Source organism: Pezoporus flaviventris, unplaced genomic scaffold (genome assembly GCF_033815535.1).
Source record: "Pezoporus flaviventris isolate CSIRO_AGI_PZ_B2104156 unplaced genomic scaffold, CSIRO_AGI_Pfla_v1 ptg000095l, whole genome shotgun sequence".
NCBI lineage: Eukaryota > Metazoa > Chordata > Aves > Psittaciformes > Psittacidae > Pezoporus > Pezoporus flaviventris.
The window spans coordinates 313356-334731 of NW_026892643.1; the positions used below are offsets into that span (position 1 = coordinate 313356).

The 21376-nt window shown below is 39.2% G+C and overlaps 1 protein-coding gene across 1 annotated transcript in view; it reads right to left on the minus strand.

Annotated features, from left to right (window-relative positions):
• Positions 1–348: 348 nt before the first annotated feature.
• The window catches only part of UBAC2 (UBA domain containing 2), an 85396-nt gene continuing 64368 nt past the window's right edge, over positions 349–21376 (minus strand). The window contains exons 7-9 of the mRNA XM_061476308.1: positions 18473–18718; positions 3895–4017; positions 349–760 (exon numbers count right to left, since the gene is read on the minus strand). Coding sequence (XP_061332292.1) covers positions 653–760; positions 3895–4017; positions 18473–18718 — 477 coding nt within the window. The 3' untranslated portion in view covers positions 349–652. The remainder of the gene's footprint in view (positions 761–3894; positions 4018–18472; positions 18719–21376) is intronic.

Here is a 21376-nt window from a genome sequence, read left to right on the forward strand (position 1 = left end):
CAGCAGTCACTTACCAGACTTGCAATATGCACATGAATTTTCTCTCATCCTACCTGTTTATTATGTGCTGAATGACAACTTTTATTTGAAAAGGAATTAAAGAAATAAAATATTACAAGCATTAATAAAACTTTCCAAAGAATGACATAATAGTCCCATAACCCTTTATGGAGTTGAAATTGTAATGACCTTCAAAGCTCTTATTACTGTAAAATAACATGTAAGCTAGACAAATTAGAAAATGGTAAATGAAGAAAATATTATTTTCCTTGATAGGTAAATCTAGTTGTTGTGGTTGTTGGAGCTTCTTTTCCTAGTCATTAAGCCTGATAACATGTCTAACAAGGATTTACACAAAAAAACCCACCTACTTTCTTTCAAAAATAAATTTAGGTGATATCCAGTAACAATTAGAAACTAACGTTACTTTGAAGAGCACAACCAGACTAGAAACCACCGAGTGATCTGAAGGCTTGGGAACAGTTCATGTCATTCATTAGCACTGCTTTGAATCACCAGTCACGCGGAGCCAGTTTCTCTTCTCCAACGTTTGTGCAGGGACGACCTTCGCGAGTCTGTCCAGCAGGTGGCTTTGATCCTCTTCCAGATGCGTACAAACCCTTCGAGGGAAGTTCCTTCACACGAAAAACCATCAGTGCTGCAGCAGAAAATTAGTGGCTACATTTAAGTCATTATTTGAAGCCCTCAGAGCTTCTAGAGCATCTCCCCTAGAAAATCCCATTTCCATAAGTCGTGCAACCTGGAAAAGAAGTAACATAAGACCACTTTAAAACCAGTTTTATTCACAATGCGTGTGCACTAGTCATGTTAACAGTATCAGAGATTGCTTTTCCATTGATAGGGCTGCTGAGCCTCCCCAGAGAATAAGCAAACACAGCTATGCACTGTCACAAAGATGCATCTGGGACAGCACACTTGAGAACACTGCCACAGAGATGACTGCTTTCTGATACTCCATTCAAAACCAACCATTTGCTGAAAATGCCACACCTGTATTTTCCTAGCTGGTCCATTTTTGAAAGAAGAGTAAAACAGAAAGTATGGCACCACACATCCCAACTACAATCTGACCTTGGGGCTTGCTGCTTTTGGCAAGAACAGGACTTCAAGAATCCAATAGTATGCAAAATATGGAGTTTTATAGCAGATGCGGAAACCTGTCCAGACATCCTTAGCTCTGCTTTCCTTCAAAATACCTACTTCTTCAGAGGCCATTAAAGAACACAAAACTATTCATTCTAGGTGGTTTCTAAAATAAACCTGAAAGCCCTAAAAGAGAGGCAGTAGAATACTTAAACAGGTTCAGTTAAATTCTTGGAAGGATTCTATGTATTCTCAAAACAAACTTAAGTCAATGACACTTGGTGGAAGGATTATCTGGAAAAGGGCACATTAAGACAGTGATTTTGGTAATCAGTAACCACGTGTCCATCCTTCTTTATAATATTGTGTACTTGACACCTCAGCTTTTTGCTCTGCGCTAACAGATATTCAAACTGCCACATGTAAAAAGCAATGTATGCATAACCAAATTTAATTTATGGTTAAACTCCAATCTAAAGTAAACTTAAAAGCGACAGTTCTCAATTAAGTATGACGGAAAGAATCTTCCCGGAGTGCAAGAGCAATGTGCGCTAGTATTGAAAATAATTTAAATACCTTTTAAAATAAAGGTGCCATTAAAAGCAACCTCCCCTTCCTGTAGTACACCCCCCCAGAACTGTCAGCATTTTTAATCTTCCCTGCTTTGGTGGTTTACTGAGAAATATGCTACTGCCAAGTATGCCTGGAGGTGGGGACCCTCCTTTTCTTAACCTCAATACACCATTACAAAACATTTGAAAACTGCTATCTTGGTTGTCAGAATATCAAATACCATACTGATCATTTTTCTGCCTTTCCCCTTTCTCCCCCTTACAACCCAATGTCAGTTTCTCACTTTCTGGCAGAGAGAGAAATTAATTGTTACTTTCAATACCTCTGCAACCAGTTTAACTTCAAACTGGATTTCATTACCTGTAACTAGTTTCTAAAGTCTCCTCTCTCTGATTTTTCATTTAAGATTGGGTTTTTTAATGAGAAAAAGGGCAGGCAGTGCAAGAAAAGCTAACCACAGAAATACATTTCAGGAGAAAGGGTTTTTTTTACAGCAGTTGCCATGAATTCTAACCTTAAGAAGCTGTGGATGGAGTTGCAATGGTCCCATTTACATAAACGTCCAGCCAGTATCAGGGAGAACAGACTGTGACAACAAAAAGCTCTTTTCATCTGAATGTATTTTAACCACAGGAACTGAATCGACTCAAGGAAACAGGTACTGGTAACGGTAATTTAAGGTGCTAAAAAACCCACAAGAAATGCAGAGATTTTTGTATGCACAAGCATTGCAAATACTTGCAAATTTTAATCTGAAGAGCAGAAGAAAACCTTGTATTTCTGCCACTGTAAGACACCTTGTGCAGTTATAAGGACAGTCCTGAGAAATCAAAGGTGCTTATATTACTTTTTTCTCTGCAGGGTAACTAGACAGCATTGCAAATGACAGCAATAAGGTGCGATTTACAACTTCAGTGCATGAGAAAACACAAGTGTATAGTGCTTTCACAAATCTGGGCACAAATGCTTTGGGTGAGAATCCAGCATAAATCACACTAATAACTATTCCATTAGCTCCAGCCCAACAATAAAAGTTCCCATAATCTGATTTGCAATAAAACAAATAAACAATCCAAGGAAGGAGGGAGATCTTTTGGTCCACCCCATACCTGGCACTAAGTAGGCTTTCAGCCCAGCCAAAACTAAGTTTCTGGGTTTTGTTTCAGGCATTCTTTAGTGTGGGGGTTTTATTTTCCTCTTTCCTTTTTTATTTCTGATATTTTTCTTTCCCCCATTTTGGATGTATGCCGACAGCTTTGCAGTTTTGAACATTTTGAACATAATCTAACATTGAATCGAAACTAGAAATCAGATCATAGCAAAGATTTCTGTTTGGGACAAGCTCATTTTAAAGTAACTACAAATGACAGCACGGTGCTACCAAGTGTTGACTTATCTCCTAAAAAAAAAGGGTTATGGGGAAAGAAAAATGTGCCCTTGAAAACTACTCTTGCTCAAGGGTAGCACAGACCTTAGACTATAAAATAGCCAATAGAGCTAACTGCAGATAGGCTACAACCTGGAGAACTTGAGTGCATGCAATAAATCCTGAATATGGAAATAAGACTAATCTTAAATTCTTTAATTTCTCAGTAAATCACCCTCTCTTTTGAGAATAAAACTGTAAAACTATCTACAGAAGTCTAGAAGTCTAAATCTATACAGTAAGTCTAAAAATCTATACTTGATAGAAAAGACAAACTTCTCTGTGGCATCAGTATGTAAAGTCAGTGAACCACATTTCTGAGGGAAACATCCAAATTTTAGACCAAGTGTGCACTGCAGTCCACAGCTAGCATAAAATTCCTATTTCCAAAAAATGGAACTTCAATATGAATGAATTGGAAACCTAAGCTGGAGACCTGAGTGAAGGAAGTGTCTACAAGACAAATAATGACATCTATTTGCCATTCCTCCTTCTTTGAAACATTTCTTTTTAATTAGATTTGAACAGCCAACACTAGTGAAACTGTCTTGTCTTTAAATACAAAACCCGAACAGTTAACACATAAAAGCAGAAACTCCCAAGCTGATCTGTAACTCTGATTTGGATAGTAATGGCAATTTCCTGCCTCTGTATTGTGACTGTTATCTGATACTCTAATTTGTGCTGCTATAGAGAACATTCAAGCAACTGTCTCAGTAGATAATAAAAAGTCAGTAGAGACAACTCCTAACCAGGTTTTCAATGACATTTTATAACAGAAAAGCGTTTACCTGCTCTTCAGAAACCTCAGTAGGTGGAGGCGTCTCTTGTTCAGACGGGCGATGATCTTGGTAATTTGCATTATGTCTATGTCGCAAAGGAGGAAACAGTCTATTCCAGTTAATCATCCCACCCTGAAACCAGACACTGGTGTCAGTCTTTCCAAAAAGAATTACAGGTATTTTAAAACAAAAAGACCATCCATCCCATACAATACAAAAGGCAAAGGTTTGAGTAAATACTTTATTTTAAACAACAAACACTGCTGCAGTCTTTTATGAAGTTAAAATTGGGACTGGTTACTGCTTTACTAGTTATTACAAGCAATCACTGTAAATTAACAGGAGGAGGAAAGGCTGTTTCACACCAACTGTTAAAGATTCGCTTTACTACAGCACTGGCTTTCTGAGGTTAAAGGACCACTTTCTTTTCTGATAGGGATCTGCCTGGCAAGACATGCAACAGCGGGTCCTGCAAGTGCTCTGCAAGACTGTTGATGGAGTTAACTGGAGGAAAAGAGTGCAAGAAACAAGTGGTGGGAAAAAGCAAAAATGGATTCTCAGTGCATCAGCAAAACCACATCAGGAAACTCAGAACAATCCCAACCTTGAGGATATCTTGTGATTTCCATGCGAGTGATTACTCCTGTGACACCAACACTACTGTTTCAGACACACAGGCCACTTCACCTAAGTTCTGTGTATTAAATACCATTGCAAAATCTGGCTGTATTCCAGTGCCAAAACATTTTGTAACTACACAGCAGTAATACAAATGCACAGGAGTAATGGCCGTACTGTGTAAATCACAGAACTGAAACTTTCTTTTAACAACCAAGCTTCAAGTCTTGTAATAATAAGATGTTTAGAATATAAAGTACAAATACTAAAGTACAAGCTTTATAACTGTCCCAAAATAATTAATCCTCATTTTATTAGCTTAAATAATTTTTTAATGGGACTTCGTATCACACTGAAACCACAGGGAAGAAGAACAAACCCCAAATCTCTCTTTTCTGTACAATTTGTTAACACACTTTTTGCAGTTTGGGTTGTCCCTTTTCCCCCTCCCTTGCTCCCCCTGTTACTATGGAGAAGATTCCCCCTCCCTTTCTGTATATATAGGACATGGACTTCCTTCCTTTAGTTGCTCTATTTTGGTTCTATAATGTTGTTTCTCAGAAGACCTTCCTCTTAAGAGAGTTTTATCTTTTCTTCTCTCAGCAAGGGCTCTTCCTGCCTTTACGTACCCCTGGAGCATTACATACTCTCTGTTCAATCACATCATCATCAGCTAAACCGGTTCCTAGACCACAAAAAAAAAAAAAAAAAATTTTTTTTTTTTTTTAAAAAGCAGCATTTATTTAGTGTTCCTGCCCTTTCCTTTGTTTTTTTTTTTCTTTCTCACTAGAGGAGACCCAACCAACCCAGATACCACAGGGGGCACTGCAACAGCACGCTTAAAAGTATATGGGGAGTCACGAGATTTGAAACTCTAGCTTCTGAAGTGTTCCAGCCTCCCATATACCAGAGCACGGTTTTCCCTGTGAAGATGTGGAATAGCTAGGAGTCATCACTGGTTTTAAAGACATAGTTTCCACTGTTAGTAATTCTGAATTTCAAAAATGTTTATGTCTCCATATGTCTATTTTGTGTACTGTATAAAACATCTGCTTAAAAGTCATGAGGTTTTAACCAAAGGATTCTGCATAAGCCTTGCGTTAACCAAACAGTGTAGTGTAGCAAAAAGGAGAATTGGTTTGTAGGTTAAACCTGGAGAGGGATCTTCTACTGACACCACTGCACTACTCTGTGGTCGTGGAAAATCACATGCTCTGTACTTCCCCATCTATAAATTCCCCTAACTCAGAATTATGTTGAGTTTTAATTCATTAACTTTGGCTTTCTGAAAGTCTACAAAGCTCAACAGCTCAGCAAGACCACTGCACTAACGCTGCTTTGCCTGGTTTTACCCTTCTGTAAAGACTTGAGAAGAAAATAATCCTTCCACGGGTCATTCACATTACACTGGTGAACTGAAAAATGCCAACAGGACTATAACATATTCCTTTGAAGCACATGAAGTCATACAGAATAATGTATACAGAATATAAAATCTACAATAAATGTATTAATTTAGCAGTATTCAATGTACCAGAAGATTGAAATAAATCTTCCCAGGTGTGCCCTCAGCTTCAATACTGAGCTGCCTATTCCAGTTTGATTTTGCATCCTGCCTGTCCTGTGCTGTTACCCAGCATTACAAAGAGACTTGTCTACTTCCTTAGCATGCATTTTAAATTAACATACACAGAATCCATTGCTTTCAATTAAAAAAATGCAAATTCTTTACAAAGGCAGCTATTTAGTTTTCAAGGTTTACAGCAGGTATCTTGAAAACTACAGCTGTGGACTGATGGATTCTGGAGTGTTCCATGTGAAGATTGCTAACCCCTTCCCAGAAATACCAGATTTGACAAATTAGATCAAAATAGCTGTGAAAAGCTCTTCTTCCATTGCCCTCAGAATATTTCAATTACCTTGGAGGCTGAGACAAACATAACCCATCAGTTCTTAACTATATTAACAAGGTAAGAATATCCAACACACAACAACAGTAAGTATTAAAGGCTGTGGTATGTGAACATTGATGTTTAGGATTAATCCCAACATCATGGCCCACTTATCTTAGTATCACTTTACAAACTGGACCAAAACCAGGCACACTAGGGTTCTTTATCTCAACTGCAAGAAGACTGTTTCCCCCCCCAGTTATCCTTGATTACATGATGGACATGCACAAAGTCAGGCTCAATAAAGCAGATTCAGAGAACTGCAGCAGGAACTATGGGACTGTGGCCAATCCCACAGAGTAAAGGTAAGGAAAACTAGGAAGTGCAGCTAATGCCTTAGATCCACAGAAGATGGAGATCAAGGCTATGGAATTCCAGTGTGGACTGTGTAAACACTTCCAGACAACTTTAAGTATCACAGCAGGAATACATGAAGATCTCTGACTTTTAAGATGACCCAAACCAAAAAGCTAAAAAAAAATGTTAGTGTTGCAAATTCCAGTTAAAAAATGTGCAGAGATTTCTAAACCAATACTCTGCCTTGTCTCACATAAATTATTTTGCACACCTCCCCTCCATAATTTTATGATGATTTCTGTACGAGTGTTTTCTGATCATGCCAATACACTCTCTGAGAAGTCAGTAAGATTTCACATGAAGATACCTATTCTGATTTATTTAATTGATGCCTCTAAACCATCTCAGAGTCCCTACTAAGAAATCAGCTACCAGTATTTATGCATTTCACAATATATTTGAATCCTGGCACTAGCACCCAACAGCAGAGATGCGCTCGCACCCATCTCCTTACTCTCCACAGAAGCCTGTCTCAGATAATGGAGCTCCCTGGAGTGGCATAAAACGAACTAATAATTAAGTGGTAAGGATGATCAAGGGCCCAGTATGAAGGCTCCTTTCTTGAGCAGTAGCTTCAGTAACAAGCGTCTGCCCGTCTAATCTATTCAGTGGAATCCAGGCAGCTCTTCCGTGATTCTGGTTTGTCAGTTTCTTATGAAAATAAGTTTAATACTAAATGGTCTGAGGGCTGGGACTTAACATGATTCAGAACCAGGTAAGAAGGATGCATCAAACCTCTTATATCCAGACCCAGTTTCCACATCTGGCAGACTGCGGCTATCTGGCACCCAGATTATTTCAGGTGACATTCTTCTTTATCCTGAATCTTAGATGCTGGGGGGCAGCAAGTGCAGGTGCTGCTCCAAGAGGAAAGGCAAGCTGAAAGCCAAGGTTGATGACGAGGCAATCAGAGGCAGTGGCCTCACTGAAATGTGCTGTGCCCCTGTGTCCCCACAGGGTCCAAGTGAGAAGAGCAAAGCAGGTCCACCTGACAGTTACAATAGCCAGCCAAAAGTCCAGATCATCAGGCAGGTGTAAGATCAAGCCTAGAAGTCATGAGCAGGGAAGGAGACACACTGATTGGCACACAAGTATCCACAAAGCTCATCAAAGAGCAAGGGTGTTGATCTGAACTTAAAAGCTTAAACCACAACAAGCCAAGAGGCTGAAGGTTGCATGGACTGGTCCCAGTGGACCAGTGGGATGCTATGAGGGACTTCTATCTCCATTGCCAGCTGTTTTCATGGTGATAATCCAAAACTCTGTTTTTGTAAGTCCTGACTGCTGTACTACTAGAGACAGATAAGCATTAAAAAATTCAGCCTACAGACTATCATTCTAAAAATACTTTACTTTGTACAAATTGGTGGGGGGGCCCTTATTTCTGTCTGCAACATAGTCTTCTACATGTCATCAGGAAAAACACTTGACAAAGACTGCTTCATTCATTATTTGACTAGAAAGGTGACGGGGACACCTAAGGAAGGCCTATAAGCCCTTCCCCCTCCCTAACTTCTAGGCTGCAATTTCTGAACTAAAGAAAAATTCAGTTTCTTTTGGTTTAGCAGTGCAAAGAATGGGTGAATCAGTTTACTGTAAATTCTTTGTTACTGCCTGGTGGGAGACAAACATACCAACAAAACCATTTTATTAGTCTCAGATAAATTGATACTAGAGGTGGATTACAACACTGGTGATGTTGGAACTTCTGTTACAGGAAAACAGAAAACTGGTCACAAGTTTAGGTGACCACAGAATGAGATTTAAGAATAGTCTGGATTAAGGGAATGGGAAAATAGCAGTTCTTCATCACATAAAATGTTGTAAGGAAATGCCATATTGATGACCTACCCTTGAATAGCTGCCAGGGCTTTACATACTGACGTTGGGCTTTGTGAGGTCACATCCTTGATGTCTTCCTTTTTTTTCAATAGTGTCTGGGACAATACATTTACAAGGAAAGGAGTATCCTCCTTTCCTACAGAGTAAGGGATATCCAGAGCTAGCAAATCTCTCTTGACTGTACAGCCTGCTAAAAGCCCAGTTTTGCCATTTCTTTTCACTCTTTTTACTCTCTTCCCTCTCCAGGCAGCTCTAACCTGTTTCCCATATACATACCTGCCACAGCATATTTTGCATTATTCTTAGCCAAAGTTTGGTAATTAAAAATGTTGTATTATGTACAATTAACCAATACTCATTTAAGTAGCTGCCACATCTGCACATATTTTTAACAGATTAATTTAAAAGGAAATGAAAGAAAATGCTTTGGAAAAGTCCTCTTGAAAGTGATGCGTGTGGTTAAGATATTCTGATAATCTTATATCATGTATATGGTTAATGCCAACTTGTCATCTGTTTGCACAAACAGGAAGCACCTCCTGATATCTGTCCTGTTCACCTTTCTTAACATAACAACCGCAGAGAAAGAAAAATGAAAAAGGAAATTGTTTTGCATTTCATCTTTTAAAGTAACATTTTTATAGTTTGCTGCTCTGCATAGGAGCCATTACTTGGCAGAGACATATACAATTTCTTTTTTTTTTATATAAAGCTTCATTTTAAAAGATGACACTTATTTGCTTTCCAGAATTAAATTTTTCTACAAATTACTGACTCCAAAATACATGTTAATGATATAAACAAAGAAAAAACATAGCCATGAATGACATGATACTTGCTTCTCTGAATGCTGTGTAAGAAAGATCAGTGGAAAAGGTGAAGTTTCCAGTAGGCTTATTCAAATGTCTAGCCTGCCTCTTTCTGTGAAGATAAAACCCTTCTGTTGGTTTCTATTTTTGGCTTTGCTTTTGACTTTAATAACTTTCTTTTTTTGAAAGGGAGTAGAAATGTAACAGTATTGGTGTTCTGAGCATCGTCCTTAATGATGGAAAGAATTTTTCACCAAGGAAAGCACTCCAGCAAGTTCTAATGATATTTCAATTTCCTCTGGAAACTTACCCTACAGACAAGTCTCTCTAGCCAAGAGGCTCTGCCTCCAACTATTAGTTGCTGCATCCTGAACTTCGATGCCTGCATTGTCCCATAGGAGCTCATATGTCACAAAAGTTCACATATCCACATGTGGTCTTTTCTGTAGCCTGATCAGTATTTCCTTTGAAATCTAGGAGGAACACCTTCATCTGGCTTCTGAAGCTGCTTGAGAGACAACAGATGGATTTCAGCAAAGCACAATGCCTTCACAGTAACAGAAGCCAGAAATGTTAATGGGCAGGCACATCTGTTCCTTGGAGGTGAAATGGGAATGGCTGTTTCTGCTACTGCGTTCAAGGGAGGTACAGAGAGATGTGAACACTTCCTCGCATACTCCTGCATGCCCAAGCTCTTGCCCTTGTCCACTCCTTGTCACACACAACAGAAAGGGGTGCCATCTGACTCAGACACATGACTGGCTGGCAGTAAGCGAAGAGCTGCACAGGTGCTCTCAAAAACTGGAAACTGCAAGAGTCAGACTCCTCTGCATTTAACCTGTTACAGTAAGCGTAAACATCTACTCTGTACCAAACTGTCCATCACAGTAACAGTCACTTTTGCATAATTCAGACAGAAAGTGATGGATCACTATGCCAAAAAGAAAAAAAGATATTTCATATCAAGCAGAAGTTGGAGGATGTCATTTCCGAGCACTGATGTTATTCGTTGGTCCAAGATTAGGGAAGTGTTGAGCAGGACTCTCAGACTTCATCTGCAATAATAAATGTGGATTTGAATCTTCTCTAGACAGCAGAGACAGGTCTTCAACCGCCTTTTCAAAGCACTTCCTTTTCCAAACTTCTCAGCTTCCCTTGCTTGTGTCAGCTGTTCTTCGCCCAAACTGGACTCTTGCTGGTGCTGTGACATCACAGGCATGGTCACAGCTACATCAGTTGAAAACATGTATCCATGACATCTTATTTGCAGCGGGGCTTGTCACTTCTTCACACAGAAATCTCAGGTATATATTGAAAAGTAAGTTCCCATTATTGCAAATTAATCTTTATAACTGCCTTGTGAGAGGTAAAACTGTTGATCATAATCCCCAGCTGGGTTTTAAAGGAATGACATGATCTGAAGTTGTTCTTATATCTGGCATTCAACACCTTCTGAGTGAGACAACTGGGGTGGAGAAGCATGCCAATGCTGAAGGCAGGTCCACTAGCATAAACACAGAGTCTGTACTCGAGGAAATAACGTTAGCACTGTTTCAGACATTTTACACAAAACAGAGACAGTTCTAATCCTTACTACATGGCTCTTTGGATGCTGACTGGTGACAGTGGACTGTTACTAAGGCATGAGGTTAGACAGACGATCCTCCACCTCTTGTGCACAGAACCTTTTAAAGAGTAATAAGGAATAAGTAGAGAAACAAAAAAGGGAGAAAGTAAGAAACAAAAATGAGAAATCAGAGTTCCAAAATCGTTTTGTTTTGACAAGCTAAGCTAACAAACCAAATTCTCCCCCATACCAGCAGAAACATATAGTTGAGTATATAAAGGGCTAGTCTGTGGTGAGGTAGAGGAAAAAACCAAATTAGCATTCCATTTTGGGATGTAAAGATTCAATTTCTGTCTTAGGTTATAAATACGAGGGGCTTCCATTTGGTGAGATCCCAAAGTCAACATACAAGGTATCATACTTGCAATGCTATCTGGCAAAACTTCTGTATCTATTCTGCCTCTAAAGGCAGTGCACTAATGAACAATCAGTGAAACTTGGCTGCAGTTGTTATGTGCTAATAGCATAGTTCCTGAATACTAAGATGGACCACTTCCTATCTGACCTTCTTGTGTACTACACGTTATGGAAGATGACACTAGGATGAAATGGCCCATCAAGAGTCTCTCAGAGCAGACTGCAAGGACAGCTGAAGCCCTGGAATCTAAAAACTGATCACTCCCCAAACTGGATGCCTTATTTGCCCACGCTCAAAGCTAGAAATTAAGGAACAGGTACAGCTAAAAGGAAACTTGCCTTCTGTAAACAGAAATAGATCAGAGAATTCAATACTCTGGAAATGCTTGGGGAGATTTGTACACCAGGAGCCTTTTTCTGGAGAACTGCCTCAAGTTAAATTGTCAAAGGAAAAGAATATAGAAAAATCATATAGGAGAACAAACATACTCTATTTCTCAAAAAATTACTTGCTTTGAAATAAAAACGGTATTTTGCTTTAGGAAGTTGTCCAACCACCGTTATCAACAACTGCTTCTCCAGGGAAATCAATTACAAATATTAAACTGAATTCAAAGGCTATAACTCAAAAGCTCAATCAGATGGAAAGAGAATTTCATAATCCCAGTCCAAGAAAAAGATGATAGTTCAATGTGTGAGCAGGGTGGTTCTGGGGAGTAGGAGTTAAAGAGACAGCCTTGTGATCGTGACAAGTGGATGTTAATGAGACACATTCAGCTTATTCTAGTGGTCTACTAGTGTCTGTCAGCTTGTGGAATTGCCAATTTCTGTGAAAAAGCCAGAAAAATAAAGTGGTTGTGTGAAGATGAAATTATCATAAACTGTTCATTACCTGGATCAGCAATCTGGAAACTCAACATTTTTAATTTCACACCTGGAATCCATGAAAAAGCTTATTCAGGAAAAGAAAAGAAAAATACCTAAATAGCAGTAGGTTATCAACTGCTGCAAATATATTATTGAAATGAAACAGCAAAAGAACAACGTTCACACATGCCAACATCAGCACTATCTGCAGGTCTTATACTCATCAACCTCTAAGAGTAAAGATCCTGTTTTTAATAAAAACAGGCTTGTTCTCCACACGAAGAAAACTTTATTAAACCATTACAGAGAATCATCCAGATTTTGAAAATGCCAGAAGAGTGCCAAAAAGCAAAGGATGAGTTAAAAGACTCACTGAGGTCTGAAAGAGAAGATAATATTTTCTCTACAAAAATGGAAGTTGTCTGTGATTTCAAAAAAGGCTTGGGGTGAATTCACACAAGTGCATCAGCATGCAGAGGAAAGGAAGAATGAAGGAATCCTGAGTCTAGATTTAGCCACAGTGATTATTGCTGCAGCATACATGTTTCATTCATGGGCTGAAATAAACCCATAAGTACTTACTAGTTAACAGAATTCTTTAAAAATATGATGCCAAATTTTGTACACACACATCTGAGTCTGAGCTCAAAGAAATTTTTAATTCTACCGGTACCCAACATATAGCTGTCTTTGAAGTCTATATAGCAAGGTTGCTAAAGGCAGTTTCTACTGAACTGTGTCACAAAATCCCAAAGTAGCCTTGGGTAACATAGACTACTTGCAATGCAAACCTATTCAGAGAAGATGACTTTGCGTAACTCTTGGCTGAAAAATCTCACCCATTTATTCAGGTACAGTCTGGCAGATCACTTCCTGATGATACATACACCTGTGGAACGACACAATCAAGCTGCTTCCATCAAATGTTCTGGCTGTGAGAGCAAGAGTTTATATGGACCCAGCAATGTATAGGGGTTGCAGAATGCCTTCACAGTTCAAAATCTGTGTTTGAAAGACTTGTTGTTTTAGTCAAACTTATGAAGTTATTCAAGACTTTGTCAAAGTGGTACCTCAGTGCCAGTGGGAGAACTAAAGAATATGCTCAGGTCTGGTTCTTACACTTAAGAGAGCAGAAATGGACTGTCTGAGAGTGTATTTTTTTCTACAACTGTGAATGACAATAACATTCCTGAGGAGGAATTCTTGAGACAGGAAAGTCTTCATGCTAGTAATGTATTTTCTTCCAAGGTCAGGAGTTTAACACTTATGTATAGCCAGAAGGTAAATCAGCAATCTAGCCTCACATTCCTTAGTTGACAAAATGTGAAACTTGCACATTTCTCAGGATATGAGACTCCCCATAATAATAAAGACACTCAGTGTGCCTACCCACAGACCATCTCTCCAGTGTCCCAGGAGAAAGGCATCTAATGAATGAACAATTAGAGGAAGTCACATTGTTACAGGAGAAGTCTGGTCTTTGCAAGCTGTAGAATCCCATATAGAGATGCAGTGTGATATGAATCAAAGGAGAGTCTGGACTCACTGAAAAGTAATGGCAGCTGGAACAGAAGAACAAAAAGACAGGAGGGAACAAACAAAGTGGAGGATAGGGCAGAAAAGAGGTAGTGAAATGAAGGTTTTCATATATGGCTGTAGGTTTAGCACACAGTCTGGACCAACCTGGTGAAGCCCGTTTCTAAGCCAAAAAACTTAAGAGAAATCAAGCAGCAGGCAATACAGTGTCATTAACATGCTCAACATGAATGAAGGAATAAATGCTCTGTGGATATAGAAAGCATTTTTTCAAGATGAAGGGACTGAGGTTCACACACCTGGGCACAAGGATGAGTGCTCAAAGTAGAAGTGGTATTTAGTTGTCAACAAAAGGCATTGGCCACCTTTTCTGCAACTTTCCACCACCTTCCCCATATCCATCTTTAGTGACAACAGTGTTGTCAGTAAAGGCACGGATTCCTCCCTCATCTATTTACACATTAATTATCCGCCAGCCTCCCTCCTAGTTTCTCAATGGGAAGTGAAAGTTGACTCCCTGCTACCACACTAGTACACAGATGCAGCAGTTGCTTCCCTTTTCCCATCAGGGCTTTCATTTGGGTTACAGAAAGATAAACTTCAGAAAAATGCTGGGAAATAGAAAAAGATCATGATATAGAAAAGTCAGAAGAGGAAGACCAAAATGTTCATGGATATTACGATATTCAAAGGATGAAATAGTGCGCAAAGGCCTCAACTACATCTTGTTTGAATCAGAGAAAGGTGAGAGGCATTCATCCCTAAAATCCTATCAGCTTCATGATGAATCAGCAAATGATTACTGGTGGTAAACATAACAGGAGAGAACTTCCCCCAAAGTGAAGAAAGATTTCGTTCAGGAGCAAACACAAAGTATGGGAAACAATGGAGATGAGGAGGAAGAGATGATGAAAATGTGGAGGGAAAATGGCATAGTGAGAAATGATAATGTGAAAGTGATATGTAGGGAAAAAAGAGATCAGATAATGGGAGGGAGGGAATAGGATGAATCATTTGAATTAGGAAAGAGGATAGGCAAGAGTGGGAAAGAAAAGAACTAAGAAACTGAATTTTTAAAAGCAGGAGCAAAATAACAAGCTGGTATTTTCTGACAGAACGAACACATATGGCACACTTTTTATTTATATAATATCTTCTGCTTCAAAAGGCGCATGGAGGAGATGCTCAGTAATTCTCCACCATAATTTGTCAGGATTATCCATGGAAGACAAAACAGAACAGAAAGTTTTGAATATGCACACTACCACCTGTTTAAGGGCTGTATCCACAACAACTAGAAACCAAGACAAAAATAAGTCACCATGTAACCACACTCCCCTGAGAAACTAGCAACATGAGATTTTTTTTTCAGTTTCTAACAACATACTCGGACACAGTAACACTGAAACACTGAAGGTTAAAAAGAGGTATTTCAAGTAATGAAGTTGGTGGTTTATGTTCAAATTCTACCACAAGCTCCTTGAAGAGAGGGCTGTGTGGAGACCTCATAGCAGCCTTCCAGTATCAGAAGGGAGGCTATAGGGATGCTGGAGAGGGACTTTTCATTAGGGACTGTAGTGACAGGACAAGGGGTAACAGGTTTGAACTTAAACAGGGGAAGTTCAGATTGGATATAAGGAGGAAGTTCTTTACTGTGCGGGTGGTGAGGCGCTGGAATGGGCTGTCCAGGGAGGTTGTGAATGCTCCATCCCTGGCAGTGCTCAAGGCCAGGTTGGACGAAGCCTTGAGTGACATGGTTTAGCGTGAGGTGTCCCTGCCCATGGCAGGGGTTTTGGAACTGGATGATCTTAAGGTCCTTTCCAACCCTAACGATTCTATGATTCTGTGATTCTATGACAACCCAAAACTCACACACACAGCTCAGTGCTTCAGGCCCCTTCAGACCAGACCAGAACATTTCAGCTACACAAAGACTGGGAAAGGTAAAGCTCAAAGAGTTGCCAGCAAAGATATTCTGGGGTAGTTGGGGTTTTTTCTGTCTTTTGGGTTTTCTTCTTGTAGGAAACATCCAAAGTGAATTGTGGTTTGGATAAAAAAGCTTAGTGAAGAGCAAGAAAAAAAAAAAAAAGAACCCCCCCCATAAAATCATTTACATTGCAGTATTTTACTGTACCGTAAAACCCTATGAGAAACACTTCCCTCTTTGTTTCTTTCTGTGCTTCCCCCACCCCTCCCCTTTAATTCTTTTCCTTTTCATTTTTTAAAATGTTTACTCATTTTGTGTTGGCTTGTGTAAGTTGTCAGGCTCACATTCTTCAGATTTTCTTGCACAGACTTGAAGTAAAAGCTTACTACATAAAGCATCTATTTAAGAAAGAGGCCTCCTTATGACCAGAACAGAGCGTTCCACACTGTACTTACAAAAGAGCACCGTTAAAACCATGTATGATATTCTTGTGTTCTCCTTCCTTAATGCTACCAAATACACACAGAAACTGCATTGTCTCTTTTCTCATATGAACTTGAGTAAGAGGAACAGGCAGAGCACCTTCTCAAGGGACAGCTAAACAAAACTGTTGCGCTATGGCATGCAGGGAAGTTCACTTCATTCACCAAACAAAATGGATAGCAGGAAAGAAAATGTTAATTTAGCTCACCTCTACAGCATAGTGGGAGTCCAGAAATCTGCTCACCATTCTCCCAGAATAAAATTCAAAGCCATATTTGCTGACTTTTATTATTTCCAGTTTCACAAAAAGAACTCCCTAACAAACTGATCTGCATTTTTATCAGCTTCACTACCACAGGTAAAACTACAATCTCAATTCCATCTGTAAGGTGATCTGTTCAACTCCACTGTCTTCAAATTACAACTTTTAAGACTGAAAAGTCTTAGAAACTTATTTGCTGAAGTACAGCAACCCAAAAAAACCAGGTTTTATTTTTTGTAAATATAATTTTGAGATGGAAATTGTCTGCTTTTCATTTTTACTGCTACATCTCAACACTTGTGAATTATGCTTTTTGTGATTTAGTTGATGGCCAGTAAATTATGTGAGCGAGTCACTAAAAAAAGGCCGGACAAAAGTCTTCGTGACACATCTTTTCTGAGGAGCCTCTCTGGAACATTCATACATTGATCCCATCGCCTTCTGAACACTGGTTTCAGAGATTAGCACTATCAGTTAACTACACGCTGCTCTCAACTTAAAGGCCAAACTTGAAAGTGTTTCAGCAACTTGTAAAGGGAAGCATCTTACTGATATTCACATAATGTTCATTTATTTTGCTTAAACCCCTCCACCTCTAAGAACTCTATTTGAAGTCAAACATGAAAAAGTATTTTCCACTTTCATTGCTCCTAGCCTAAGAAAAGGAAGAGAAAAAAATGTTACCAACTCTTCTTTTATCATTTACTTTTCTGAACTTATTTACCACTTTTTGCAATTAAAGGTATACTATAAAGATTGTCCTTCATAACTGGAAATGGCTTCTTCCTCCTAACTGAAGAAACCTGACTGCAGTCCTTCCAGCACCTTGTAGTCCAACAGAAAGGCTCAAGTACTGAGTAATTTCTAGTTCAATTCTTATGTTAAAACTCATTAACATTCTAATGGGAACAGAGAGAAGTAGATTATGATCTTTCCACCTGAGGAACAATTTCATCAGTCTGAAAAGTTAAGAAATCATGGAAAATGGAATTATGTTATCAGGGACTGGAAAGAAAGATCCATACTCAGTTGCTGGCTTTATGCCATCACACCTCTAATTCTGGCAACACTAACTGTTAACATAGCTATACCTACTTGCACTACAGTACCTCAAACACAACAAGAACCTGCGCACCAGGACAGAGCTGCATTTCAGGCAGAGAAAACTCAGTAAAGACCTCGAATTGCTATGCTGTAATTAAATTATGAGCAATATATGTTCACATAAAGCTATGCAAGGCCTACGTTGACTGCTAGGTTTGATAAAGTAGTAATACATACACTTAAGATACAGGAAAAAGTGACTTAAGACACCTTGTTTTACTGCAAAGTATGTGAATATCTGCATTTACTGGTTTGACTAAACCAGAGAAAATAAAAGGCTCTGCTATTCTATTCAATAAGGAAATAAACCAAGAGTATTAAAAGTGGCAAAGTCAAAATAAACAGAAAGTTGGTTGGCCTTTGTAGGAAAGTTAGAGAATTTAATTTCTGCACCTGCTTAAAAGAAACAAGCCTTGATCAAAGTACACCTGCAAAAAAAAGAGTTCTGTAGACAATTTTCAACCTCTCTGACAAGGTTACTAACAATACAAATACGCAGGAGAGCCAGGAGCATTTTGATTTCCTAACTTTCCTCAATGACTCTTACTAAAGACCCTGAAAGGCAATCACTTTACCCTTCAGCCTCTTTTTTGATGAAAGAATGCCAGAAGTACTGATATCCTTACAGGATTGTCTAACATTCTGCTTACATCTTGTGAAGCATTTTTAACATACACATATAAAACACTAAAATGACTATTAGCAGTACAACAGTGTATGACAGACTGATGGAGGAGAATAAAGAGATACATCCTTTTTAAGAAACAGGAACCACAAAAGATACATGAACCAAAAATGCATTTTTCCGATAACTTAGTACAATCCTTACAGAACATATATCAATACCTGCTGCTGCCTTTGCCTCCTCATTTGGGCAACTTGAGACATCATGATTTGACGATCCAGTAACTCCATTCTCTGCTGCCTCTGGATGTCAACTGTTGCTCCCATTCCCACACGAACTTCATTTGTTGGTTCCGCAGATGAGAAGATTGGTTCAAGAGTCCAAGAAAATATCTTTGCTACCCAGCTGGGCACACAAAGAATTCGATGAACTTTTAATATATTGCTATTGTAACAAATCCCAGAAACCTAAAATGAAAAATGAAACGTTAAAAAAAAAAGAACCAAAATCAAAACAACAACAACAACAAAAAAAAAAAAATCACAAAACCAAAAAGCTTAAATGCACCAAATTTACTTTGCATTTCGCTGCAGATAGCAGTTGGTCTTTCTGTTTCTAAAGCACTCATTATTGCGTTTACCCAGAGTTCTCAGACAAGAATCAGAGAAAGAATAGGGGATTTCTTTACCTCCAACTTCCCCACAACTACAGACTATTACTTTTAAAAATCTGCGTACTGCACTGCCAGTGACTCAGAAAGCTGCTTGGGGTTTTTTGTTTGTTTCAGAATTTGAGCCCAAACCAAGCAACCCTTTCTCAAAAAGGTCAAAATTCAAACAAAATTTTCATTTCTAGTAAAGGAACTTGTCAGGGTATGCCGCATGCTGACCTGAGAAGATTAAGGCTGCCCTTGAGGATGCTGAAGCATTGTAAACACTTCCTAAAAAGCTGACCTCTTTTTGGCTGCTGCCCTCAGCACCCAAGTCTCCCCTTCGAGTAAGAACAAAATCAAACCAGCAGATTTGAAGGTAAATCTAAGAGCATGCACAGACTTATTCCAAAAGGATCCCATCTACCTTCTAGGAGACAAAAAAATATTCAAACCCAGTTCATTAAAAAATGACATCAAAAAAGCCAGAGTTTGTTGCCTTCCTCTTATCCTATCCTATTTACCTCCTTCCTCATAGCAAGAAAAGATTGAGGGGGTTAAGGGCAGTTTAAAACTGTTCTCTCTCATTTTAGAATGGTAGCCTGTGTTTGGTCTTACACCTTTATGACTGACAGCAGTCATAATACGAAAGTAGAATAAAACTGAAATAAAGAAAGTAGTACATTGGCCTACATTGGCCTTTTAACAAAAATTTTCTGTACTCAAAGAAAGGTCCTGACTGGACTCCAGAATGACAGGACACTGGAACAGAAGCCGCTTTGTGACCTCAGAAATTCTTTCCTCAGCTCCAGTGAAACCGTTCCAGGTGACTGTAAGCCCATGACAAAAACTTGTGCACATCAACTGGAAAATAAGAATTAAATTGCCAAAGAGTAAGAGGAGGAAAATTCCTATCACTTCTGCCATTTACCTACTTCTGGTGTGTAGTACTTGAGGTATCTACCTAGCAAGAAGGTCCCTTGGAAGCTAACCAGTAGGTTCCAAGAGGGTTATGTATATAAGCTCTTCACTCATGAAAATGTAGCTTGTAGGGCTACCATATCAGGAATGTAACTTTTTTGGAAGCAAGCATTACTGAACCAGGTTGCAAATATTACGTATACATTTAATCTGATGATTTCTTAGATGCAAAATGCGCAAGCAGCACCAGAACTGACAAATTATCTTCCTTTCTCCCACCTCCTGTTGTTAGGCTGTGGAGTCAGATCTCCCCTTTGGTCCCACATTCCTGGTTGCATAGGTGTTAACCAGGCAGGGAAAACTGCCTGTTACAAAACCAAAATACCTGGTCCAACATCACACCAGCATTCTTCCACTTCTTACAAATGCCCCTCCCAGCTACTGAGCTCTGCTCATTCTTATCAACTACCATACACTGTTGAGGTCTACTGATTTCAAGGTACCTTAAATCTTGAACGGGTTCAAAAAGTCACAGAACAAAACAAAGCAAGTGGTGATAGGAAAATCTGCATCTCCCTGAATGTGTCTGAACACACTAACCACAAACAGAATCAGTCTCTTATCAACTCAAGATAGAAAATACAACAGATAGCAACAGCAAGTCTTTACTGTCAGTACTTCGGGACTTGTTTGCCTCAGAAGGGGAAGTGTACTGCATGCACTCACTAACAGCTGCATCAATAAAAGCATTCTCATATATTTTTAGGTAGAGACAGCTAGTCATAGCATCATAGAATCATGTAAGTTAGAAAAGACCCTTAAGATCATAAAGTCCAACTGTTAAAGTAATGCTGCCAAGTCCACCACTAAACCATGTTCCTAAGCCCCACATCTACACGTCTTTTAAATATCACCAGGGATGGTGACTCCACCACTTCCCTGGGCAGCCTGTTCCAGTACTTGACAACCCTTTTGGGGAAGAAATTTTTCCTAATTTCCAATCTTAATCTCCCCTGGCACAACTTGAAGCCATTGCCTCTTGTCCTATTTGGACAAGATGCCCACCTTGTTACAACCTCCTTTCAGGTAGCTGTAGAGAGCAAGTAATTCCAGAGTATTTTATCAGAAGAAAAGGGTTTATAAGGCTAAAAGTTCATGGACATTGCTAAAATGAAGAACAGTGCTTAGCACGGCATATGAGACACATAGCTCCCATCTGCCTTCCTAGCTTTACTGAGCTCACTGGAGTAGCATGCCTGCTCTATAGTCAATGTACCAGTTGCAGTAGGCTGTCTTCTCTCTCCTTTCTGCTCCTCAACAGCACACTTGTGTCTTGGCCCCTCCTTGTCTTGCCTGAGACAGAAATTCACTGCATAACCCAAGCCTGTGGACTTCCGTCCTCACAAAGCAGGAAGTTGAGAAGTCTGACAATATAAAGTTCACAGTAAAATCTAAAATAAAAAGCACCTGGTGACAGAACAAGACAAAACTGCGGCATTAGCAGAAGTGTATTTTCTACATCTTCTACTGCCAAGAAACTTACTTTGGATCAGTA